Genomic DNA, 22,464 nt, shown 5'->3' on the forward strand with positions numbered 1-22,464 from the left:
AATGCACCTTTCTTCACCTTGGATGGTAGCATCAACTTTAGTTGGGTGGCTAGATTTGTATATTTGGGTGTCATCAGCGTACAATTGGTGAGACACTGGATGATGATCTATGACACTTGAGAGCGGCTGAGTGTATAGAATGAAGAGAACAGGTCCAAGAACAGACCCCTGTTGAACACCACAACATAGAATAACTGGGCTGGAGTGTATTCCATTTGCAGACACAATCTGTGTCCTGTTGACCAAGTAGGACTTGAACCACAGTAAGGCTTTATCATGAATGCCAAATACATGCTGGAGACGGTGAAGTAATATATCATGGGCTGTTGTGTCAAATGCTGCAGACAGATCAAGGAGGGTGAAGACTGTAATGTTTCCGCTATCCAAAGCAGAGAGAATGTCATTAACTACTTTTAGAAGAGTAGTTTCAGTACTGTGGCAAGGGTGATATGCAGATTGTACATGGCTAAAAAGACTGTTTGAATTCAGATGAGATACAAGCTGGGATAGAACAGTCTTTTCTAAGATTTTTTATATGAATGGGAGATTAGAAACTGGGGGGTAATTCTTTAAATCTTTATGGTCGAGTGTTGGTTTCTTCAGCAAAGGCTTTACAATGGCAGTTTTGAAATATGATGGGAATTCCCTGGATGAGAGAGAGGTATTATCTCTATGGCCAATTCTTGGAAAGATAAAAACTCAAGAATTTTAGGTAGATACAACCATTCTGAAAGCTATGCCCCAGAATTTTGGTGTACCTCAAGGAAGAATATTGTAAGTCACTTTTTTCAACTTCAGAATTAACAATAGTGTGAAATGCCTTAACCCAGTAACTGGCTGCTCATTATATGTCCACACATTTTTGACCTTCTTTAGATCAGAAAGTATGCATGATATTGAAAAGAGTTCAGAAATGGTCAAACTCTATGAGTTGCCAATTACATACAATTCAAGATCATCCAAAACTATTTTATGGCGAAGACCAAATTTGTAATGCTTCCTTTTTTCCATAAACTCTCCATGCTGATATTAGATACCTCAGGGACAAATGTCAAAAATCTTTGAATTTAATACAGGTAAGGTCAGTAACAAATTATAATACAGAACAGAAGGTCTTACTCTGGTTATACAGGAAATTAAAAAGAGCTAAACTTAACATTAGCTGGATTGTGTGCAAATCTATTTGAAATCTTAACCTACAGATACTTGATCTAATACACCATCAGGGACATGGATGTTGTCTGGGATCACTTAGAACTTTCCCCTTCAGAAAGCCTCTATGTTGAGGTAAATCACTTTTTCTCAGATGAACAAAATTGGCTTTTTTCAATATACATGTACTGCCAAAACTATCATTGATCCATCTAATCCTGCATACGATGTCCTCTTTTGGCTCCAATACCAAACTTCCACGCTCAGAAACCAAATTTGATTCAACTTGTTTGCATACAAATTCAGTTTAATCTAGAAGCAGCAAAATTCAATCTTCACAATACTGTGAAATTCTATGTTCCCAAATCACAAGTTTGGATATCTGAACCCCACATAAAAATAATATTGGATCTTGCCTTTTTAAGAAATCTTCAACCAATCCTCTGATATTTCAGTGTGTATTAAGTGAAATCAGAGGCTCTCAGACATGCCTACCATCCCGCATTTTGTGTATTAGTCCTGCAAAATGCCCAAATTTGCCTTTGTGCTCCGCAAATACACATTTAGTGTTGAAAATCTGAAAAAGTGGGAATAAAAAATCTGCATGTCATAAAATATGCTATCACTGACCAGAACAGGAAGTTATCAAATCTGTGCATGCGCAATGGTTTAAAATAGCCAATGCAAACATGTGTGTTCTTAGGCAGTTCTAATACAAAAATCTACATTCACAGATTCTTTTACATTCTGCTTACAATGAATTATTTTTTATTCTGAACAAAAACATTCATGGCTTCTAAAAAGCAATTGAATATCAATGAAAGTGATTCAAAACGTATATTAAAAGGACTATGAATTCATAAAGCCAGGGAATAATGCAGACACAGATGCTTTCTGCAACATCTGTAATTGTGAATTTTCAATAAAGACTGGAGGAATGGTTGATATTCGCAGACACTTTTCAGGAAAAAGGCATTCCAACCTAGAAAAAAGAAGTTAAACGTTCTAAGAAAATTGTTGGATTTTTCTCATTATCGGCCGAATCTAATACGACTTCATCTTCTATGCCTAAGCCCGATGTAATTAAGAGCTGAAGTTAAGGTGAAGTTGGTAGATATTATTACTGAACTCAACCTGCCTATGAGCACACTTGACAAAAAAATTTCGAAGACTTTTAAAATTATGCTTAGTGATTCTGACATTGCTAAACAATTTCATTGTGGTAGATCAAAAGGAACTGCTATTGTTAAAGAAATAGCAGCCAATACTACATTAAAATTAGCTGTAAGAATGCGGAATTGCCCATTCACTGTTTCTACAGATGGAAGCAATGATCAAGGAAACTTCAAGATCTTTCCTTTTGTTATTAGAACTTTTGATACAGTATCATCATCAGTAACATCAGACATTCTCTCAATCCCTGTTTGTGAAGGCTTTGCAGCAGGTGAAGAAATATTCAATCATGACTTTCCTTGGAAGAATTGCTTGGCTGTTCAGTCTGACAGTGCCCCTGTGATGGTTAGGAAGGACAGAGGAGTCTACGAGTTTAAGATTAAAGAGCAACCCAGTTTATATCTTTCAGGCTGTGTGTGTCACCTGATACATATAGCAGCAGAAAAGGGTGCTGCATGTCTGCCACTTAATGTTGATCAGCTTTTGATTGATGTATATTATTATTTGGACAAAAGCAGTAAACAGCAAGTAGTGTTCAAAGATATGCAGATTCTACATGATACAAAAGCAAATAAAATTCTAAAACATGTTTTTCAACTAAATTGCTAAGCATCAGCAGGTGCTTACAAAGACTTCTGAACAACTAGGACCCTCTTCATGAATTTTTCAAAGAGCAAGAGCAGTCAGCATCATCCATATCTTTTGTAAGCTGAGAAACACCTTCTCTTCTCCAACTAATTGCCCTGTGTGTCTTTTCTTGGTAGATGCTCGAAAACCATTTCATGATGTGAATACAGAGCAACAGTGTGATGCACGATTAATACATGTGCTACATTAATACACATCTTGAAAAGCTTCTTCAAACCATTCTTTTGATGTTTGTGAAGTCTTCAGCATTGCTTTGTCAGTCTGTAACAGAAGTTCAGTTTGAAGTTAAGTACCATCAGAAAGAGGATGAAGATATTTTGATTGGACAGCCTGCAACATACTTTACTGCTAGAAAAGATGAGGTCCACCTGAGAGAAGAGGCTGCAAGATTTTTATGATGGGGCAAGAAAGTTTTTTGAAACATCAGGAAAATAAATTAGAGACAAGTTGCCCCTTAAAGACGATTTATTAAAGCATGCTGAAATTTTGGATCCAGAATTGCAATAGAAACTAAAATGGCATTTTTGGATTATTTCTTTAAAAGATTTTCAGCATTATTACCTGAGGAAGTGACTGCAGCAGATGTGAAATTGGAAATGGCACAATATCAGTCTACAGATATTCAGTCATGTCTGAGAAAAAGATTCAATGAAACTTGGGTTGCTATCAGCCAGTAGAAGGAAGATGTAACAGCAGTCTTCAAAATATTGCCAAAAATAATGCTTTCAATAATGACAATACCACATTCATCTGACCACTATGAGCAAGTTGTTTTCCCTTGTGAGAAACAAATCAGAGTTCAGGAGCAAATTGAGTGCAGAGACTGTAGAGGCACTTTTAATTTCAAAATGTAGACAGGGTCGGCTACAAGACAGGATCTACACAGAAAATGAGCTGCAGCCCCTGAAAAGTGCTTACTATAGGTCCCATTGGATGAATTGTGTAGTCCTGAACTTGAATTTTGTATATTCATATATATTGTAAATAGGTGGGTACTGGGTTTTATGCATAAATATTTACTATAAATATGCATTACTGGCATTTAATGATGTTTTGAGAGAATTTATTATGTTCATTCGCACTAACATACTTACGTTCCTCATTTTCATGCTCTGTCCCTCATTTTTTGGTGGTGGCATCCCTCAAAAACATTTTCTGGGATAGGCATGTCTGGGCTTCCATCATGGCCATATATCCTTGAATACAGACAGCTTAGAAGTTTGAGATAATGTTGCTGCTGACATGAAGTTTTGACTAAAATGAAAATGTTTTTATGATATATAGATGATTCTAAATGAAAGCAGTGCCAATCTGACCTCCAACATGGCAGTCATGGTGCCCATCTTGAAATTTTTTTATTGCCACTTGTGAATGAGTTTGTAAATCAGACCTAGGTGTCACCACTTGCATTTTTGTACTTAAATGAGCTTATGAACACAGTAAAATGTACATATAAAAATGAATTTGGACCAGACTTATTTAGTTGACCACTCTGGTGACCTAAGTGGTTAGAGCAAATGCCTCAGATGCAGGAGGTTGTGGGTTCAAACCCCGGCTGATTCATACCAGAGACATAAAAATGGTACTAGCAGCTGCCTTGCTTGGTGCTCAGCATTAAGAGGTTTGTGTTGGGGCTGGTCAGCCTGGTATCAGGATAATGTGACTAGGTGTCTGCAGCATTATGCCCCAGTGCTAGACATCACTATAACTGCCAAACAGCAGACATTGTAGTGATATGACTGGAAAATTGTTAAAGTTACGATAAAGATCTAAATCACATACACAGTTATTTAGTTGTTTTTCATTCACAAGTTATAGTCAGCAGGCTGATATTGGTTAGAAGGTCCAAGCTCTTGACCTGGGCTTTTTTCTGTAATGGTTTATGAGTATGATGCACAAACAAGTATGAATGGTTTTTTATCAGTTTGTGGATATTTCTCAAGAATACCTCAAATCAGGCCAGTTCATTATCTTGGGTTTTTTTAAAACTATAAAAGACTATGAAAATAGTAAGTAAAAATAATATTCAGCATGGATTTAACCAAGCTTGTCCTGTAGGTATGACAGCATATGAGAGTAGTTAATGATCTTCTATCCATGATATTAGGTTTAAGGTAAAAGGCCATAACAAAGATTTTTGTACTAAAGGTAAAGGTTTTTGTTTAGTTGAAAAGTGAAAAAAAATTCTTTTATCCCACCAAAGCATGTTACCTTTGTCAACCTGTTCATTTTTTCTGATCATCTCATTTGTCAAATCATGCATTTAGGTTATTTCCGGGACTAAGGTAACCCATCTTTGTTAGCAAACACATTTCAAAAGTGTCAGTGCAGTCATGTAGGGACATCTTAAATATTATAATTAATGTTCTAAAAGATAATATTAATATGGTTTTTTTTTTAGTCTTTTCAATCCTGATTGTTGAATGCTCGGCACCTTAACTGTCATCAAAAAACTTCAAAATGAAAATTATTGATCACTGTGGACTTTTGTAATGGTTGCCAGGTATTAAACTGGATCAGAAAAAAAGATGTTGGGTCTAATCATAACAAATCACAGGGTATTTAAATTTTCTCAAAAATGCCGGCATTCATTAGGACATTCAATCTGGTTCATACTGCATCACACCTTTAGGTTGACCTTGTTAAAATATGTCCACATACTTTAACATTGGATGTGCTATACATATTTCTTAGAGTGTGTATATAATAACTTTCCAAGGAATATTTATGTGGATTGAAATAAAGTGAATAATCACCAAGGTATGTTTAATCAAATTTTAAGAAATCACACCCATTGCAGAAATAGTCACTACTGAACACCTACATAACCAATGCAACTTGTACTTCAGTTTTTATCAAATTGGTATTTTAGAGTTTCTTTAAAATATCTTAAGATTGTTTCAGTACACAGCAACTAAAAATCACCAATTAAGAATGTTTGCAGATGGTACACACTGCAATTAAATAAGAAAAAAAAGGGTACACTGCTGCAAAGGAAATAATATGACTGACTTGTCTGAAGAAGTTTTTGCTGACCGATTGTCATAACCTCACCATTTCTGCTTCCAGAGATGTGAATCCTCTATAATCATCACATTATCCACTGTCTGTCCATTGGTCCTCATGTCCACACCTTTTATTAGCATAGTCATAACCATTAACCCTCAGTCATATTTTCATGCCATCTCACTTCAGACTGACCCTCTCATGACACAGTGTCTTTTAAGGTTTTCATTCATTTTTCATCCATTTTGATGAACTCATTTATTTGATACTTTTAGCTCAATATGGGCAGTTACTTGCCATCAAGAGTTGAGCAATCATAGTGCATATTGTTATTCAGTTTAGCTTGTAAGCATATCAGTATATGCAGATATGTCAGTGTAAACATATAACAGAGCCTCTTTTGAGGGAAGGAGGTAAGGCTCTTTGAATGAATAAATTCTTCATAGTACAATGACTTGTAACCAGCCCTGCTCAGGAACCACTCTACATATTGTTATGTCTTTTGATTTGTAAACTACCTTTACATAGAATAATCGGCCTTATTAGGGTTTATTCAGTTTCTATACTATCATATAGATGCAGTCATAAAACAGATTGTAATGATGTTTGATACAATGATATGTGTATTTCTTCTATGGATATCATGTAACTATCATATAGTGTAATTTAATTCCATCTGATATGTCAGCTCTATATTGTAATACCTAACTCAACAAACCAAAATACTAGGCACTAATAAGAACTACATTCCTTTTCCAATAATAATACTAATAATGAAAAAACATGAAACAAAGTCAGAAAAACATGAGGCAGTTCACTATATTGTAATATACCTTAATGGTATTGTGAATGGAGTTTTGCATGCGCAAACATTTTCCATTTAATGTGTGAAGATTATTTGATGTTAAACATTGAGATATTTGATCATGTCATTTTTATCTGTCACTGAAAACATCTACCACATGTGAATTACTTCTTCCATTCGCCGTCTGTATCTATTATAAATGTGTATTCTGAGTCTTATACTAAATGTGAGTATAAAACCTTGCTGTGGTCCCGTAATGTCACTCGGTAGTCATGAGTATATAATGAATTTGTCAAGGAGTTCATCTAAAGACATCAAGCCCTGGGACATCAACATTAAGTGGAAAGAAGTTAACATGTTAGCAGTTTTTGTGTCCTATTCATTTCCATGCTGGACCATGCATGTATTGTGCTGGAATTTCACATGAATAGTTTAGGAAATGAATTATATTACCTTCCATGATTTTGGAATATCAAAGCCAGAAACATGAAGTTAGTCAAGAAGTTAGTGACTTCAACCATTCAGTGGAGTTTTGTTACCGAAACAGCAGAGATGCAGGATAGTGATGGAATCAATGTGCCCAGCCAAAGAATCACATTTCTCTTGTCTGACTTTTGTTGAACATTAAGTTAGAACTAATTTTACTGTTCATTATTATAAGTTCTTGGTTATTTAGAACTTGTTATTTTACTTTAGTGTGCAAAATAGTAGGCATTTGATAGGGGCTATTTCTAACCATATTACAACTCATTGCATCATCAGTACATTGTACTCTTGCTCAATTCGCATTGAAATTCATTTGTCCATTATGTTCAGTTCTATGTAATCATAGGTATGAATATATAAATTAGATGAAAAGTAAAAATGGACATTGAGAGAACAACTTAATTCTGTCTAAATTTTTGTGTTCAGAGGGATTTTGCCATGCAGGTTGAACATTTGACTTGGTAACCCCATGGCTAGCCCTGAGAAGGACAAACATTGATTGGCTAACTAAGGTCAAGTGATGTGAATAGGAGTCTATGAATATGAGTGCAGACAGTGCACTGGCAGATAGCTGTCAGAGCGGCAAAGTATGAACATCCAAGTAGAAAAGAATTTCAACCATGTATTCTAAAATCATCAGTTATATATTTTTAAACAAACTGATATTAACTTTGGCACCTTAAAAATCCTAAAACTGAATCAAATTGTTATTAGAAATTTTAAGTAGATTTGTTACATGATTGCTATTGAATTTAAATGCCTTATTATATTGTAATTCTTTATGAAGCCGCTGCTATCTCCTACCACACTAGTACAAAATTACTTTTTTTCACTGAGATTACACTACTGTGTCAGAATCTAATAAATTTAGCTGTTAACATGCGCATGAATTTAATAATATAATTAATTTCACCATAATATGGTGTATTAAATGTTGTCTTTTTGGTATTTAGACGCACAAGGCTGCTCTATATTATCAGAAGTTGATATTGTTGTGACAAACACTGTTGATGTGAAGTCACTTTGCAATATTGAAAGGCATGTTCTATCTCACCTTTATTATTTATAAAAAGCAGTTTTAAGTCTTGAACTCTGGTCTTTTATAACACATGGGGTGTTACAATATGTTTATATGCCATATGTGGCTATTTGTTTGGTGTTTATATTTCTTTTTGACAAAACTTCTGCCTGGATCTAAAACAATCCATATATCATGGGGTTTTTTAATTTTTATTTTTTATGTGCCAGCTACCGTACCTTTTGCCACTTTTCTGAAATTATTGTTTCAGTGTTTGCTTATTTCTTCTTGCGGAATTATGTTCCATATTTATCAGCCCCAGTTCTTTTTTTATACTGTTGTACTATAGGACCATTTGACTCTGACTGATTCAGATGGTATTCATGTAAAAATGTTATTCCATTAGTCTTCAATTTTTTATACAGAACTTTAGATGACTGAATGAGTTCACACAATCTCTTAGATTTGTATCCAAGTGACTAAGATGTGACAAGATTTTATAAAGGAAAATATCAGGACTGAAATTTTTTAAATTCTTCATTAGTTTTGCATATGGTGGATTGCCTTAGGTAACCAAAGTATTAGAAATTGCTGAAGTTTGTCATGGACTTTCTGTATGAATGATATAGATGAATGAGTACTACAGCAGAAATATATTATAGGTTGAATTAAATGTTTTAGTCACCAGTTTTTATGTCCTGCTGTACGAGTCATGGTGTCCAACTCTGTCCGTCCTGTCCTTTCCATCATGTATTTATTTTCCTCTCAATAACTTGAAGAACTTGATGGATTTACACCAAATATGGAATGAGGATTTACCAGGAAAAGATCCGAGAATGCATCCTCCCAAGGAGATTGCCCTATGATTCAATGTATGCCCAGTAGTCATCATCTTTGCTCTGAATGTTTGCCAGTTTATGGTTGGAAAATTTATGCTCTGCAAAAGATTTGCTTTTGCTTTGCGTCTTCTAGTGCAAATCGGGCATTTTTATTACATGTATCATACCTCAGTCGAAGTGTTTTGCATAGCATAAAATTGAGACTGTCTTGAGAGTTCTTGTCATTTTCAGTTATAGTTTTTCTTAACCTTGCTGTTAGGTTATCCCTGCCCCACCAGGCATTGGGGTAACCTTTTGTATTTTCCAATTAAATTCATCTGATTATCTTTGCTTTCAGTTCTTTGAATAGGTATTATTAGTCTCGCTATCCCTACATGTCTGGTTTGTTTCCTCCCTTGCCTTTATTTTGTTGAGGTACTGATCTCCAAAATTTCACATTCTATTCATTGTTGCAGAGTTCTACTCATGGAAGGAGGCCTCACACCAGCTTGCATATTATATTGTATTTAGTATTCACATACCTCTTATTTTTGTATGGTAATTTAAAGGATGGTATTTCATTTTAATTCCAATTTTAACTTTGTTTTTATTTTTTTTACATTTTTTCCTTCGTCTCCAGTGCTCAGATAGTTAAGTATTACTGTCATCTTTGTTGTTGTTTTCATTCACGTTAAATCTGGACTGACTGGGAAGGTGAAGTATTGCTGTTTAATTTATATTTAGTCTAGTTTCCATGCAAATTCGTATATATTATTTTTGTTATGCAAGATTTGTTCTAGTTTGTAGAGTTTTTCTTTACAGCAGTGTCTGAGAAACAAAGTGTTTGGTAAATGTTTGGCAGAAAAAGTTCTAGGGGATTTGCACCTGGCCTGCATGGCATGTACCAGTTAGTAAGGACAGATGGCTGCCAGTTTAAGAGCCCTAGGAGATTTGCACCCTGCCTACATGGCATGTACCAGTTAGTAAGGACAGATGGCTGCCAGTTTTGTTCTCTATGGTCAGTCAGACAAGTCTGGGACCTCACTGAACACAGACATACATACAAGTGGAGAAAAAAGTTACCCTCTTCTTTAGAATTTAGTTTTTTCCATCGCTGAGACCTATTGGTCCTTTGGAGGCTAATAAGGTCAGTAGGGCCCCTCCCAAGTCGGTAAGCTGCAAAGGATCCATCACTGAGCCCCTCAGGACTCAGAGCAGGACTGGATCAATATCTTTGGAGACTCAAAAGATCTATATGGTCCCTCCCAGTGCAGTTAGTAAGGTATCCATCACCGAGTCCCATGGGGCTCAGATCTGGACTAGATCAGTCTGTATGGAGGAAATTAAAGCCCATGGGTAAACACCATTGTGGGTGCTAAATTTTCAGAACTAAATCTTCATAGTGCTTAACTATCATAGACTAGTGCCTTGTATTTCCAAACACACTTGTCTAATTGATGTCATGAATTAATTATTAGCTGTTAACACCTTCAAACTGCCATATACCAGGTTAGGACCTGTACAGATATTACAATTAAAATGTAACTGATACTGTTAAATATAAATATCCCTTATTTGTCAGAACTTGCTTTAAATTGTAAATATCCACATTATCAAGTCAGTGTGAGAAAATGTATGACCTTGTCATTGACAAGATGGAAATGACATCATTGAAAGAAATTGTTGCGAGTTATGTAATAGATGAATGTGCTGATATTTACATGTACTGTGGTGAGATGAAGGGCATAATGCATGCAGAACATAAGCATTACAAATAGAATACAGACATTTCTCCCCCTCTCTCAATTTTTGGACCTGATGTCCAGTATGGCAGCCACACTGAAAATCGTATTATTGCTGCTGTTCCAATCAACATGGGGTTGTCACCAGAAGACTTCTTTAAAAATGGTGTCACCCGAACATCTTATCTATACTCCACTTGATTGGGACGGTTATATCATTATCGAGTATTCACTAAAATACTTTTTTTTATGTCTAGCTGTCCCAAATGAAAATGGTGCAGATCTGAAATCCAATATGGCCACCAGCAGCCTTCTTGAAGACTTGAAATTGCTACTCCTCCTGAACAGAAAGTCATTTCCACATTGGGTTTTCAGCAGAACATTTCTATTGGCATCTAGATGGTCTTTAATAAAAATTGTGCTGATCTGACACTCAATATGGCCACTGCAGCCACCATCTTCAAAATCTTATTGCTGATCAATGTAGATGAAAAGATATTTCAACATTGGGTTTTCATCAGACGACTCGTTATCATGTCCAGTTGGTACTAATTGAAATTGCCACAATGAACATATTGAAAATCATGGCATAGAGTTCTCAACAAAAGTCCTCTTATGGTGTCTTAGTTTGGCCTTAATTAAATTGGTGCTAATAGTATATTCAAGATGGCTGGCACAGTGCCTGATTTGAATATCTTTATCCAAGATGGCTGGCACAGTGCCTGATTTGAATATCTTTATCCAAGATGGCTGGCACAGTGCCTGATTTGAATATCTTTATCCAAGATGGTTTATACACTCAGCAGTTAAAAGGAAGAAATGGTGTTCTTTTGAAATCCTGGAAATTCTTTTTGGACATTAGAACATCATTCTGTTGGAGGGACTTTTATTTGTGCTTATGGGTTGGGGTATTTGACCACATACAGATGGTGAGGTTAAAAATTAGTTGGATGACTGTTATGTGCATTACATTGTGAATCAGGTTGTTTTGTTTTTGAGTTACCATATGAAATATAGAATCACAGAAAAACAAATGTGTTTAGCATTTCGTTACCACAATATTAGTACTTTAATTGCAAATAAGGAACTAGTTTGAATCTGTAATATGCTGGAAAATATAGATGTTGATTATTTTCTGCACAATTTGAAGGAAGTTTTGGCAAGTAACATTTGTAGTCCAATATATTTTGGCTATGTATGTGATAAACTGCCAGTGTTAGAAACTTGTGTTCAGACAGCAAGATTCACCACTGATGGATCAGTTTTAAAAGATTCAAGCTGCCATTTATACAATGTTTGCTTGGAGGATAGTCATCAGCACTTCAACAGCTGCTAATTAATGATGTCAAATCAGGCCAAATTCATTAAAAAAAACTTGTGCCATGGAAGAGAGAACAAAAACAACTTTTGGAATCATTGTTTACTGTAACTAGCCTGACATTACAAGAATTTTAAAATGTTTTTAGTCAGTGCAAGAAGGGGCAATATCTGTATTTGATATTTTTTAGAGCAGATGATTGCTGATTATTTACTAAAGGAATAAAGGAATTTTGACTAAATTCCTAAAAATGATTAAAAACAATTCCGAGGCCCCTTACATGACATTGAAGTTTTGAATTTATGCTTGTCAGAAATGTTTTATTTTGAAGAAAAGTTTGCACTGGTTATCCATGCAGTTTAGAATTGCATTAGAATGGCAAAATACATTGCTTAAAAAACTGGCTACCGATTTTGACTGAAACAGGGAGATAGCAAAGTGGACAAAAATCCTGCACAAATAATATTAGTGTAATTGGATGTAAAGTGCGTTGTGCTATATATGCATGCCAAAGCACTGTAAAAGATCTTCTGGGGCTCGGGCACACAGTCATGCTGAATATTAATGTTGTTGTTTTGCAGGGTGATTTAAAGAACTTAATCTTTGTTAACCAATGGTCATCTGTATTCTTTGATAGAATGTAATGGAACAGTGACCTTTAGCTAGCAATGATGCATGAACACCCACATCACTAACATTGTCATTAATAATACTATTCAGGAAGAACATAGATGTTGTGGACAGATGTTTATAATTCTAGAGAATCTGGGTGGAGATAGAGGTAAGAATACCAAGATTGGGTCCAAGGTTGTAAAACCTTGTGCTCAAACTCAGCTAAAAGTTCTAATTTGTGATTGGCCAATGCTCAGTCACAAGTCAGTCAATCTATACAATATTTATAGTTGATTCTGAGTTGAACCATTAGAATATTTGTATAACCTCCAGTCTGGTTTTTGTCTTATATATGCTATTTATTTTCTAGGAAGTGATGTTGGTACTCCAGATAAATCAAGTCACACATCTGAGTCATTTTTAAGACGAAGACTATCAAAGAGGAAATCTTCTGCATCCAGGATTCCACGTGAAGTTGTTACTCCCCCTGGAAGTCCCACCATGTAAATGAAAAACATAGGCATGATGCAGTGAATTACATGCCTGGTAGTTTATTGAGTCATTGTCAAGGATGGCTTCCCGTAGTAGTATAGATTTTGATGGAGTGTTTTGTACAGTTCCAGAAGATGGAGGTCAATTGTTCAGTACACAAACAGTACAAAAACTAAAAGTGTTGAAATATTTTGATGGAAGATATACTTTTGTTTCTAAGAGCTGGATTGCATCTACAGGTTCAGATTACAAAATTTGTTGTGGCTCAACAAATTACCTTATGTACATCTGTTTGAGTTGAGTCTAGCTGCAAACATCATAGACCCTGATCTGTCATAGCATAATGCACTGGCAGATAAAGGACTGTGTTGTTCGGTCTACTGATTACTCCTAGCAGGCTACATAGACCCAGATTTGCCAGCACATTATGCAATGGCAGACCTGGGTCTGTGCAGTTTGAATTTGGATTCAACCTATAAGTGAGTATACATGGTAATGCTGCAAGACTGTACTTTTTATTACTTTGGAATTTTTGGTGCAATTGTAATTTATTGGTATGTGTTTAATTTGTCCATATGGATTAAATATGTAAATATTTATATTTTGATGCAATTTTCTCAATTAAATATTATATTGAAAACAATATTTGTCTTCTCGGCCCACATTTCAAATATTTCATTTTGGGGACTTCATTATGTACTTTTTTTTTTACTGTTTTGTCTTCTGATTTTCAGTCCAGTGCATAGTTTGTGCTACAAAGAATTGCCAGATTGCTTGTGTATGCACAATATGTAGTATCTGTATATAGCAATGTTTTTAAGTAGTGAACAGTATGGCTAATTACATTTTTGTCCACAGCTTTCCACAGAAAATGCAGGCATTTAATTTGGCCTGTCTATCATTCAGTCTTTCCATTTATCCATCCCACTTTCATGTCCACATAACAGCTGCATTTCAACCAATTTTGTGTGCAGCTTGACAAGACCTTGGCTAAGTTAGATTATTGGCATTTTTGTATCCTTGTTAAGTGGAGTTTTAGCCCTTGACTCTTATTTCCACACCATAACTTATGTTACCATTATTGGATTTCACTTAAAATTTGCAGACAGTTTGATACTTACTTAGCCTAAGGTTTGCTTACTTACCTGATTGCAAATTGGAACTGTGCTAGTCCTCCAGAAAGTTTAGTATTAGCTAATGCAGATCTACTGCATATGTAAATATGACCACTTTTTTTGGTGGGGGGGAGGAGGACTCCCCCTCTTAATTGTAAGTTCTAGAATAGAACCAGCCGTGACAAGTTTCTTTTCAAGCACTGTACTTCATCATTTGGCAGAGTTATGGCCCCAAATTAAAAGACCTACCCACTCTTGTTTCCCACACAATGACTTCCTTAATTTTAATTGGATTTAATACAGCTTCAGCAGAATCTTGTCAGCTTTCTAATGGAGATGCAGCATTTTAATATACTTTTGTTTCAGCACTGTAACTTTCAAATTCATCTGTCAGTCATTCTGTTCATAAACATTTTCTGTTCGAAGAATAAATTTCAGCCAAACTGGATATACATGTCAAGCAAATAGCATAGAGGTTCTTTTCATATTTAGAATTATAATTTTCTTCATTTAATTCTTTTATTACGCCATCACTGCACACACAGGAAGCATCTTGATTTGGTCCTGTCCATCCCAAAATGCTTGTTAGCAAGACTGCACAAGAATCACTCAGCCTAGACAAATAAACTTAAGCTAGCTTTTTTGTATACATATGTAAATGACCAGATTATACTGTCAGGCCATTATAGCAATTTTAGAATTCATTTTTGCACATTTTTGAACTTTTATGACAAAAACCTTTTTAGTACAATTAAGCAATACCCGCCCACCTGAGGTGGGAATATTTGTATTCATATGTAGATGACCTCATTACATTTTCAGCCCATTATAGTAATTTTGCAATTTTCTGTACATAATTTGACATACTTGAATCAGCTTAGATAGACAAATGAAATTGTGTGCTGGTATGTATGACCTGCCAGTAATTATGAAGACCATTAGAGCACTTTTATATAAAAAAAAATTTTTATATTTTTTAATTTGACCATTTCCAGTCTGCCATGGTGGCATACTAGTTTTACAAATACAGATCTAGTTTATGTTACCATGAAAACACAATGTAACATAAATAGTATATAAATTAAAGAGTGGTGTACCATATGGTACTAGCATAATTAGAATAAATATAGAGAGAACTGGACTTTTGATACATTCAGTAGAAGGCTTGACATCACTGTGCGACCAGGGAGAGTTGTCATCTCTGAACAACTTATTATTTCAAACAAATTTTATATTCAGTTTTCTAATGATGAGACACCACATGGGTTCAGCTGTGAGTATTCTATGCCATCAGGACCACTCCAGTGGCCTAGTGGTTAGAGCGTCCGCCTCAGAAGCGGGAGGTCGTGGGTTCAATCCCCAGCCGAGTCATACCAAAGACTTACAAAAATGGTATGAACAGCTGCCTCGCTTGGTGCACAGCATTAAGAGGTGAGTGTTAGGACTGGTCAGCCTTGTGTCAGGATAATGTGAGTGGGTGGGACATCATGCTACATGTTTGCGGCATGATGCCCCAGTGCTAGACATCACTATAAACTGTCACACTGCAGACATCGTAGCGATAGGACTGAAAAATTGTTAAAGCTATGTTAAAAATCCCAATCACACACACTCTATGCAATCAGTGAGTGGCTTCCTTTACAAATGTAGCTCGTCATTTACTACATGTATACCAAACATTGTCACAAAGCCCTTCTTCTGCAAAATAAACTCACATACTTCCATTACTAAGCAAATTATATAAAATCTATTTATAAAATATTATTGTACAATCAAACATGTATTTCACTATTTTTTTTTATCTTGCTGAACAAAAAATAATGAGAAAGGGGTTTGTACATCGCTAGCCAAGGTTCTGATATGATAACCCTATCTACACCTTAACAGATATTTGTAATGCTTTGTCCCAGCAACATCTAATAGATTTGCCTCCCTTAGTATATAGTGCCAACTAACCAATAGCGTACTTGGGCTGAAAATGGTGGAGGCAATTGACTTAAAAAGGTGCTTTGTAAGTTTAACATTGAAAGTATGACAACATGCTAGAGGGAAGCCATTACAGGTGTATTTGAGTAAAAAGTATTTGTACAAACACAGAGCAGCAGTGGAAAGTTACTTATCATTCCATTCAAGTCCTGTGCTTCCCTTGTCTGCATCATGCAGGAACTGTGTTTAAATTTGTACAACTTAATTTTGATTGGAAGCAGTGGCTTGCCACTGTATCCAATGAAATTCACAGACCCGAAGCACAGAAATATCTGCTTGATATGCCAAGGTGTAGAGGGGGTTATCATATCGGAACCTTGGCTGTCAAAGATGGTGGGTTATAATGATATTATAATAGATATGTGCAATGCAACCAGATATATTTCAGAACCTTTGATGATGTCATGATGGGAAAAAAATGTTGGTGCCCACCATAACATGTTAAAAACTTTGTAGAAATGTACCACACCTACCTGAAATTTAAGTACTGCATGATAATATCCTTTGGAGATTAAAGCATGCTTCAGATGCCTAGGTCTTGACATCTTCAAGCTTCTAATGTAGATCTGACTTGGACTAGACCAAATAGACTTAAATTCCTGGACCAACTGGTCAGGCAGTTTTTATTGATGTTATCCTTTTCTAATTACTTTACAGTCTGGAGACTGTGATTGCCAGTTCAAACAAAGGATATTATTTTTTTATTTCTACCTGACCACATGATAGCTTCATGGCAGGGTATGTTTTTATCTTGAAAATCTAATCTCCTTGCAGAACAGTTTTGAAAGTAGGAGGCCACAAGTTATTTTATTGTGTTACAATATACTTTTCCAACTTATGTTTCTGTCAATGTTGACAAATGTTGCAAATCCATCATAGAAAATGAAACCCCAAAACATAATTGATATTTTCCATCAATGATGTACTCGTCATTATTCATGTCTCCAGACTTCATCACTCGTTCTTCAAACCTAACACATGCAAATCCTTGTCCAATAAAGACCTTGACCTCATAGAAAATATAACTTTTTCTCCAACAGAAATCAACTGTAGATGCTAGTCTACCTTGATACGAGTTTAATTTCTTCTTCCTATTGACAGGAAGATGGTCTCTTTCTATCTTGTCTTTTGTTTTAGCCAGAATAATTAAAACTTCTCAGAATGGTTCAAACTGAAAGTTGGACTGGAAATAATGAATTTGTAATAATTATTGTCACATTTTTCTAACTTCTGTTATTTGTCTTCACAGCACTCAAAATGACTCTTGTCACCCTGAAACCATGCCAGTCTTCCTGCTGCTTTTCACATATATTTGAACACAGTTTAGAAACTTGGATACTGTGGAATAATTTCTACAATTTTTCTGCAATCAACCATTATTGTTCAGCTGCATAAAGGTTTCTTTGCATACACCCTACACTTGTATTACTCTGCATGCCATGGTTTTTTGAGACAAGTTGGCTGTAAGTTAACATACCCACATGCCCTAAGTGACCTAAATTCCTGCATAGAATCTATAATCTGTTGCAGAGTTTTTTCAGGTGTGTATAAGGCAGGCATTTTAAAACCACACCATGACCTATTATGTGGTACCTGTAATATGTTTCATGTCATCCAAGGTTTTGAAATGTATCTAACCATTTAATGTAGCTGTCCTATCAGTTTGTCATCTTAAATAAAGATGATTAAATATCTAATATGCTAGAGATAAAATACTCATATTTAATCTGAGTTAGATTTAGTTTTGCACACATATTTTTAAGTCACATCTTTGTAATATGTAAGTACTTTCTTGGTGATTTGTGACAACTATTACAATTTGTGACAGTTAGTGGTAGAATAATAGTGTTTAGGTACTTCACTATGCATTGTCATGATAATCAGCTATTTGTAGTCTGTAAGATAGTTACAGTTACAGAGTAGTAAACATTAAAGACCAGTTTTGCTGTGTACAAAAATTAAAGACAACAAATGGCACAACTCACTTGTAAAGTCATGAAATTTATACATACGCTATGGTGGTGGAGGAAGACAAAATTCCCATTCTTTTTAATAACACATTTTGGTTACCATAATATCTGCCACGGTAGTATTGTAAACAATGATGGCCTGTTATAACTAGGGCAATTCAAAATGGTGGACAAAATACTGCACAAGTCTTTGTGTTTAATCAGCAGATTGCATTAAAATTGTAACCAAATCAAAGCAAACATTCATCCAGTTCATCTGCATCCTTATTTTGCGAGAGAAATGTTTCTGACAGCTTTGAAGGTATAAAAAAAAGCAAAATGAAATGATCTTAAACACTCTTTTAGGTGGCTTATTGTAATACTTTTGCACTTAATTATCCAAGCTGAGGGCTGTTCCATTCAAACATACATGCTGCCCAGGGAAGGCAGTTTAAAAAAAATATATGACAGGATACTTTGATTTCACAGAGTTCATATTAAAATGATAAGAAATGTCTAAATTGCATCTATGGGTGAGTACCCGACTATAAAATTGACTTCCCTGGATCCCATGTATATTTTAATGGATCAGCCCCCCCCGAGTTCAAAATGGTAGACAAAGTTTTTGTGCATAATATGAGAAGAAAAACAATTAAATAGTTATTTTTTAAGTTACTGTAATTTTCTTTTCACATTTAAGCTTGTAAATGATGGCATTAAAGAGAATTGTGTATTATCTAGTTAGCTCTTTTTTTGTTGTAAGCTTACAGCTTCCTTCAGATATAGCTTGTCTGGATTTCAAAGAATAGTCAGTATTGCATACAGTATTACTTGCCTTTATTGTCACCCATGCCTTTGTTGTTGTATCTCAGGAATGCATGTTTTAATATATGCTTAGAACAGAAGGCAGTGTTGTGGCTTAAGTTCCTTTCACCTCAATTATAAAGTTTTGTTCATCCTTGGTATGCCAAATGTACTCAGATTTTACCCTGGTCTCAGTGTGAACAAGAAATAAAAGTATTTGACTATATATTTGCTCATAAACAGGAGATTGTCATTTCTTCACCATAAGTGCAATTTATCCTAGATGTATCAGATTGACTCTGTTACCATTGCAAAAATTTGTCTGCAGTGTATTTAAGATTGTGATGCTACCACGTCTAATCCCAGTGCATAATCTAGAAATGCAGTGGATGACACTTTTTCTTACTGTTTTCATGTTGATTGTAAAATATTGATTTCTTATATTCAGCTCAAAGCAGATGATTCCTTACAATAGAATTCATGTTCACTTAGCATTGAATTTATCCATACCAGTAATACCTTGATTTAAAAGGAAAGGGTTCATTTTTTTAACTGTAGAGTGTTAAAACTCTTTAATTAAGTTGTAAACTGTTGCAGTGCGTTTGCACATTTTTGTGCAATAGCTTTTTTATTTGTTATGATACAGTTGTGGCAGTGACAGAGTTTGCTTAGGACAATTACTGCCATCTTCTTGAAAAAGAATAGAACTTGCATCATTGAACAGATAACAAATATGCACATTTTTTTTTGCAAAATCTTTAGACCATGTCTAACATTTCAAGTGGAATAATCAAATAAAAAGTGACTTTTTCTATTGAACTACATTACCAGTGGTAAGGTTTCAAGCAAGAACATTATCATAACTAAGCACAATTCAAGGCTTTACTTCTCATGTGCTATTCTGCACTGATCTCGACTCGATAAGTCCCTATTAGAGAAGAAAGAAAAAAATTCACAATATATTGCAAATCAAACAGCATTTTTGCAAATGCTAATCACATTGTAAACAAATTGTGGATTTAATTTATTGTACATATTAGGAATTCAGCTCTATATTGCTGAATAATGCAAATTACTGTACTGAAACCAAGATCAAAATAAAAAAAATAATGAAATCCCTACTCACCATGTATGAAAAATACCCTAACAAAATAGCCATACCAATGAATGTTAAGGCAAAATAGGGGTAAATTGTATTAATTTATTCAAAAGTATGTACATTATAAATCTAGTTTTCTGCAAAAAAAATGTAAATAAGAGCATATTTGTCATCAGGTCAGCCATGCATGCTATGTTCAGTTATAATGGTACATTTTTTAAATAGTTGCCCTGATACAAAATATGCAAAATGTACTTGAACCTCATTTATAAAACTGAATAGCAAGAACAATCTGTAAACAGATTTGAATCATATGGAAAGTGTTGCATATCCAGCAGTGATTTAAAATGGTAACAGATCGAATAAAAAATGTTTGTTTATTGGCTTTAACTGCAATATCTTGCTGAGGAAATGAGAGTTGAGTGGCTTTTCCAAGGACACGGAGGCTGCTGACCCAGGCCAGAATTGAATCTGTGGTAATTACTGTGTAGTACTTTATCAGGTGCTGAATGTTTTAAGGAATTTTGATTGACTTTGAATGATAAACTTGTTTGGTCTACTGACAGTAACCTTTCATTTGCAGTAGTATACAGATAGAATTTTTAAGATTTTGCATGTTAAAAAAGAAGGAAAAGAACGTGTAGATAGAGCATGTTTGTAAAGACTAACATTTGTAATGTACACAAATGTGACTGCAGTTAAGTACTTTTATGACTTTGCTTGTGCAATATGTACAGCTCTATAACTTGTTATTTGCTTCTGTTCAAAATTTGAGTAATTTTATAAATGCATGTTTTATCAAAATGTTGTCATTATACATGATCAATTTATTTTCTTCACATTGATGTATCATTATTATCTTTATCTTGATGATTTTGTAAAATTTATATTTTCAGTGATTTGCAAAAATGCATTATGTTTCAATCTTACGTGAATTAGTTGTACTCTGGAAATAGCACTCAGGGTCTACCGTAGGACATGCAGTTGAAGGATTTACACATCTTTCTTCAAAACGTCGTAGTGAAAAATCAACCGGATGCATGATTTTTTTTGTTGTGAAAATTGTCATATCTGCAGTCCTTATATTTGTTTCCTCGTTAAATCACCTCCTGCATTTAGAAAACCCTCCATTGTTTCAAATGGGGGTGGAGGTTCTGTAATAGACCCTGAAGACTGACTTGTACTACTTGTACTATGTCACATCAGATACCAAGGGATTGATTCTAGTGCCATTTTTTTCTGTTTTGCTAAATTCTGCATGAATTTTTCCATGTACAATATATTTATCTCGTTACGCTACTTTACAGAAAGCAGAAGTTAACTTAAAACCATTTCACAATAACTGATGAAACCAAGTAATTTACATCTATTTATTAATACAAAAATCTTCCTCCTGATGGGCCATTTGGAAATTTAAGGGGTCACCAAGACAATTTCATGGGCTTATTATCTTAATATTACTCTTGCGAAACAAATGCTATGTTTAATTTGGTCATATATGGGGCCCTTTAAAAGGAATTTATTATAAATCTATACAAGCCCATCACAAGGAGATTTCTGTAAATGATTTCAATTCAGATTTGAAACATGCATGCTGGGTGTAGTAGTCCAGATTTTATCCATAGTAAATTTAATTAAGATTAAGAAACTATTTATTATACATGTAGGTTATTGACCATTTTATATGTTCCTTGCATGTATTATGTAACTGTGCAAGGAGAGGTTGGCATCCAGAAAATCATATTTTGTTATACCACTACTGGTAAATAATAAAAACATAATGAAAAATAATAAATGGGTTGTTTTGTTTAATCTCATTTCATTCGAATATTTACAGGTTGAACCTCGTTTTTTTTTTCTTCATGAGGGGGGTGATTCCCACTTCACTTTGAACTGAAGACCTTCATCTTTGAAACGGTGATATACCAGTTCAGTTGCATCTGATAATAGGTATCTAGTAAACACTGAATACTTGATATAGCTTTCCCTGACATTTTAAGTGTGATCTAATTTACTAACAAGTTTTCAGCTTGCCTCTATGAAACAGAGAGGAGCCATTGTACTATTGCTGAATGCATATTGTCTTTGGCAAGGTTATGAATCCTCACTTTTTGCAATATATATTTCATATTTCCAAGACTTTGTTTAAATTTTGTATTTAAGTTTATTTATTGTGTGCTGTTTATGTTTGAACCAGTCAGTTTGATAATTAAATGCAATTCTGGTAAACCCACACCCTGA

General features: G+C 34.7%; 1 protein-coding gene across 7 annotated transcripts in view; it reads left to right on the forward strand.

Moving 5' to 3' along the window:
• The window catches only part of LOC149808553 (ral GTPase-activating protein subunit alpha-1-like), a 274,534-nt gene extending 252,516 nt beyond the window's left edge, over positions 1–22,018 (forward strand). For 4 of the 7 annotated variants that reach the window (XM_089978950.1, XM_089978978.1, XM_089978968.1 and 1 more), the window contains one exon: positions 13,149–22,018. In XM_089978950.1, coding sequence (XP_089835076.1) covers positions 13,149–13,285 — 137 coding nt within the window. In that variant the 3' untranslated portion in view covers positions 13,286–22,018. The remainder of the gene's footprint in view (positions 1–13,148) is intronic. The other 3 variants (XM_089978987.1, XM_089979001.1, XM_089978959.1) reach the window with 2 other exon arrangements.
• The last annotated feature ends 446 nt before the right edge of the window (positions 22,019–22,464 follow it).

Source organism: Sinohyriopsis cumingii, chromosome 1 (assembly GCF_028554795.1).
Source record: "Sinohyriopsis cumingii isolate HCF-2022 chromosome 1, ASM2855479v2, whole genome shotgun sequence".
NCBI lineage: Eukaryota > Metazoa > Mollusca > Bivalvia > Unionida > Unionidae > Sinohyriopsis > Sinohyriopsis cumingii.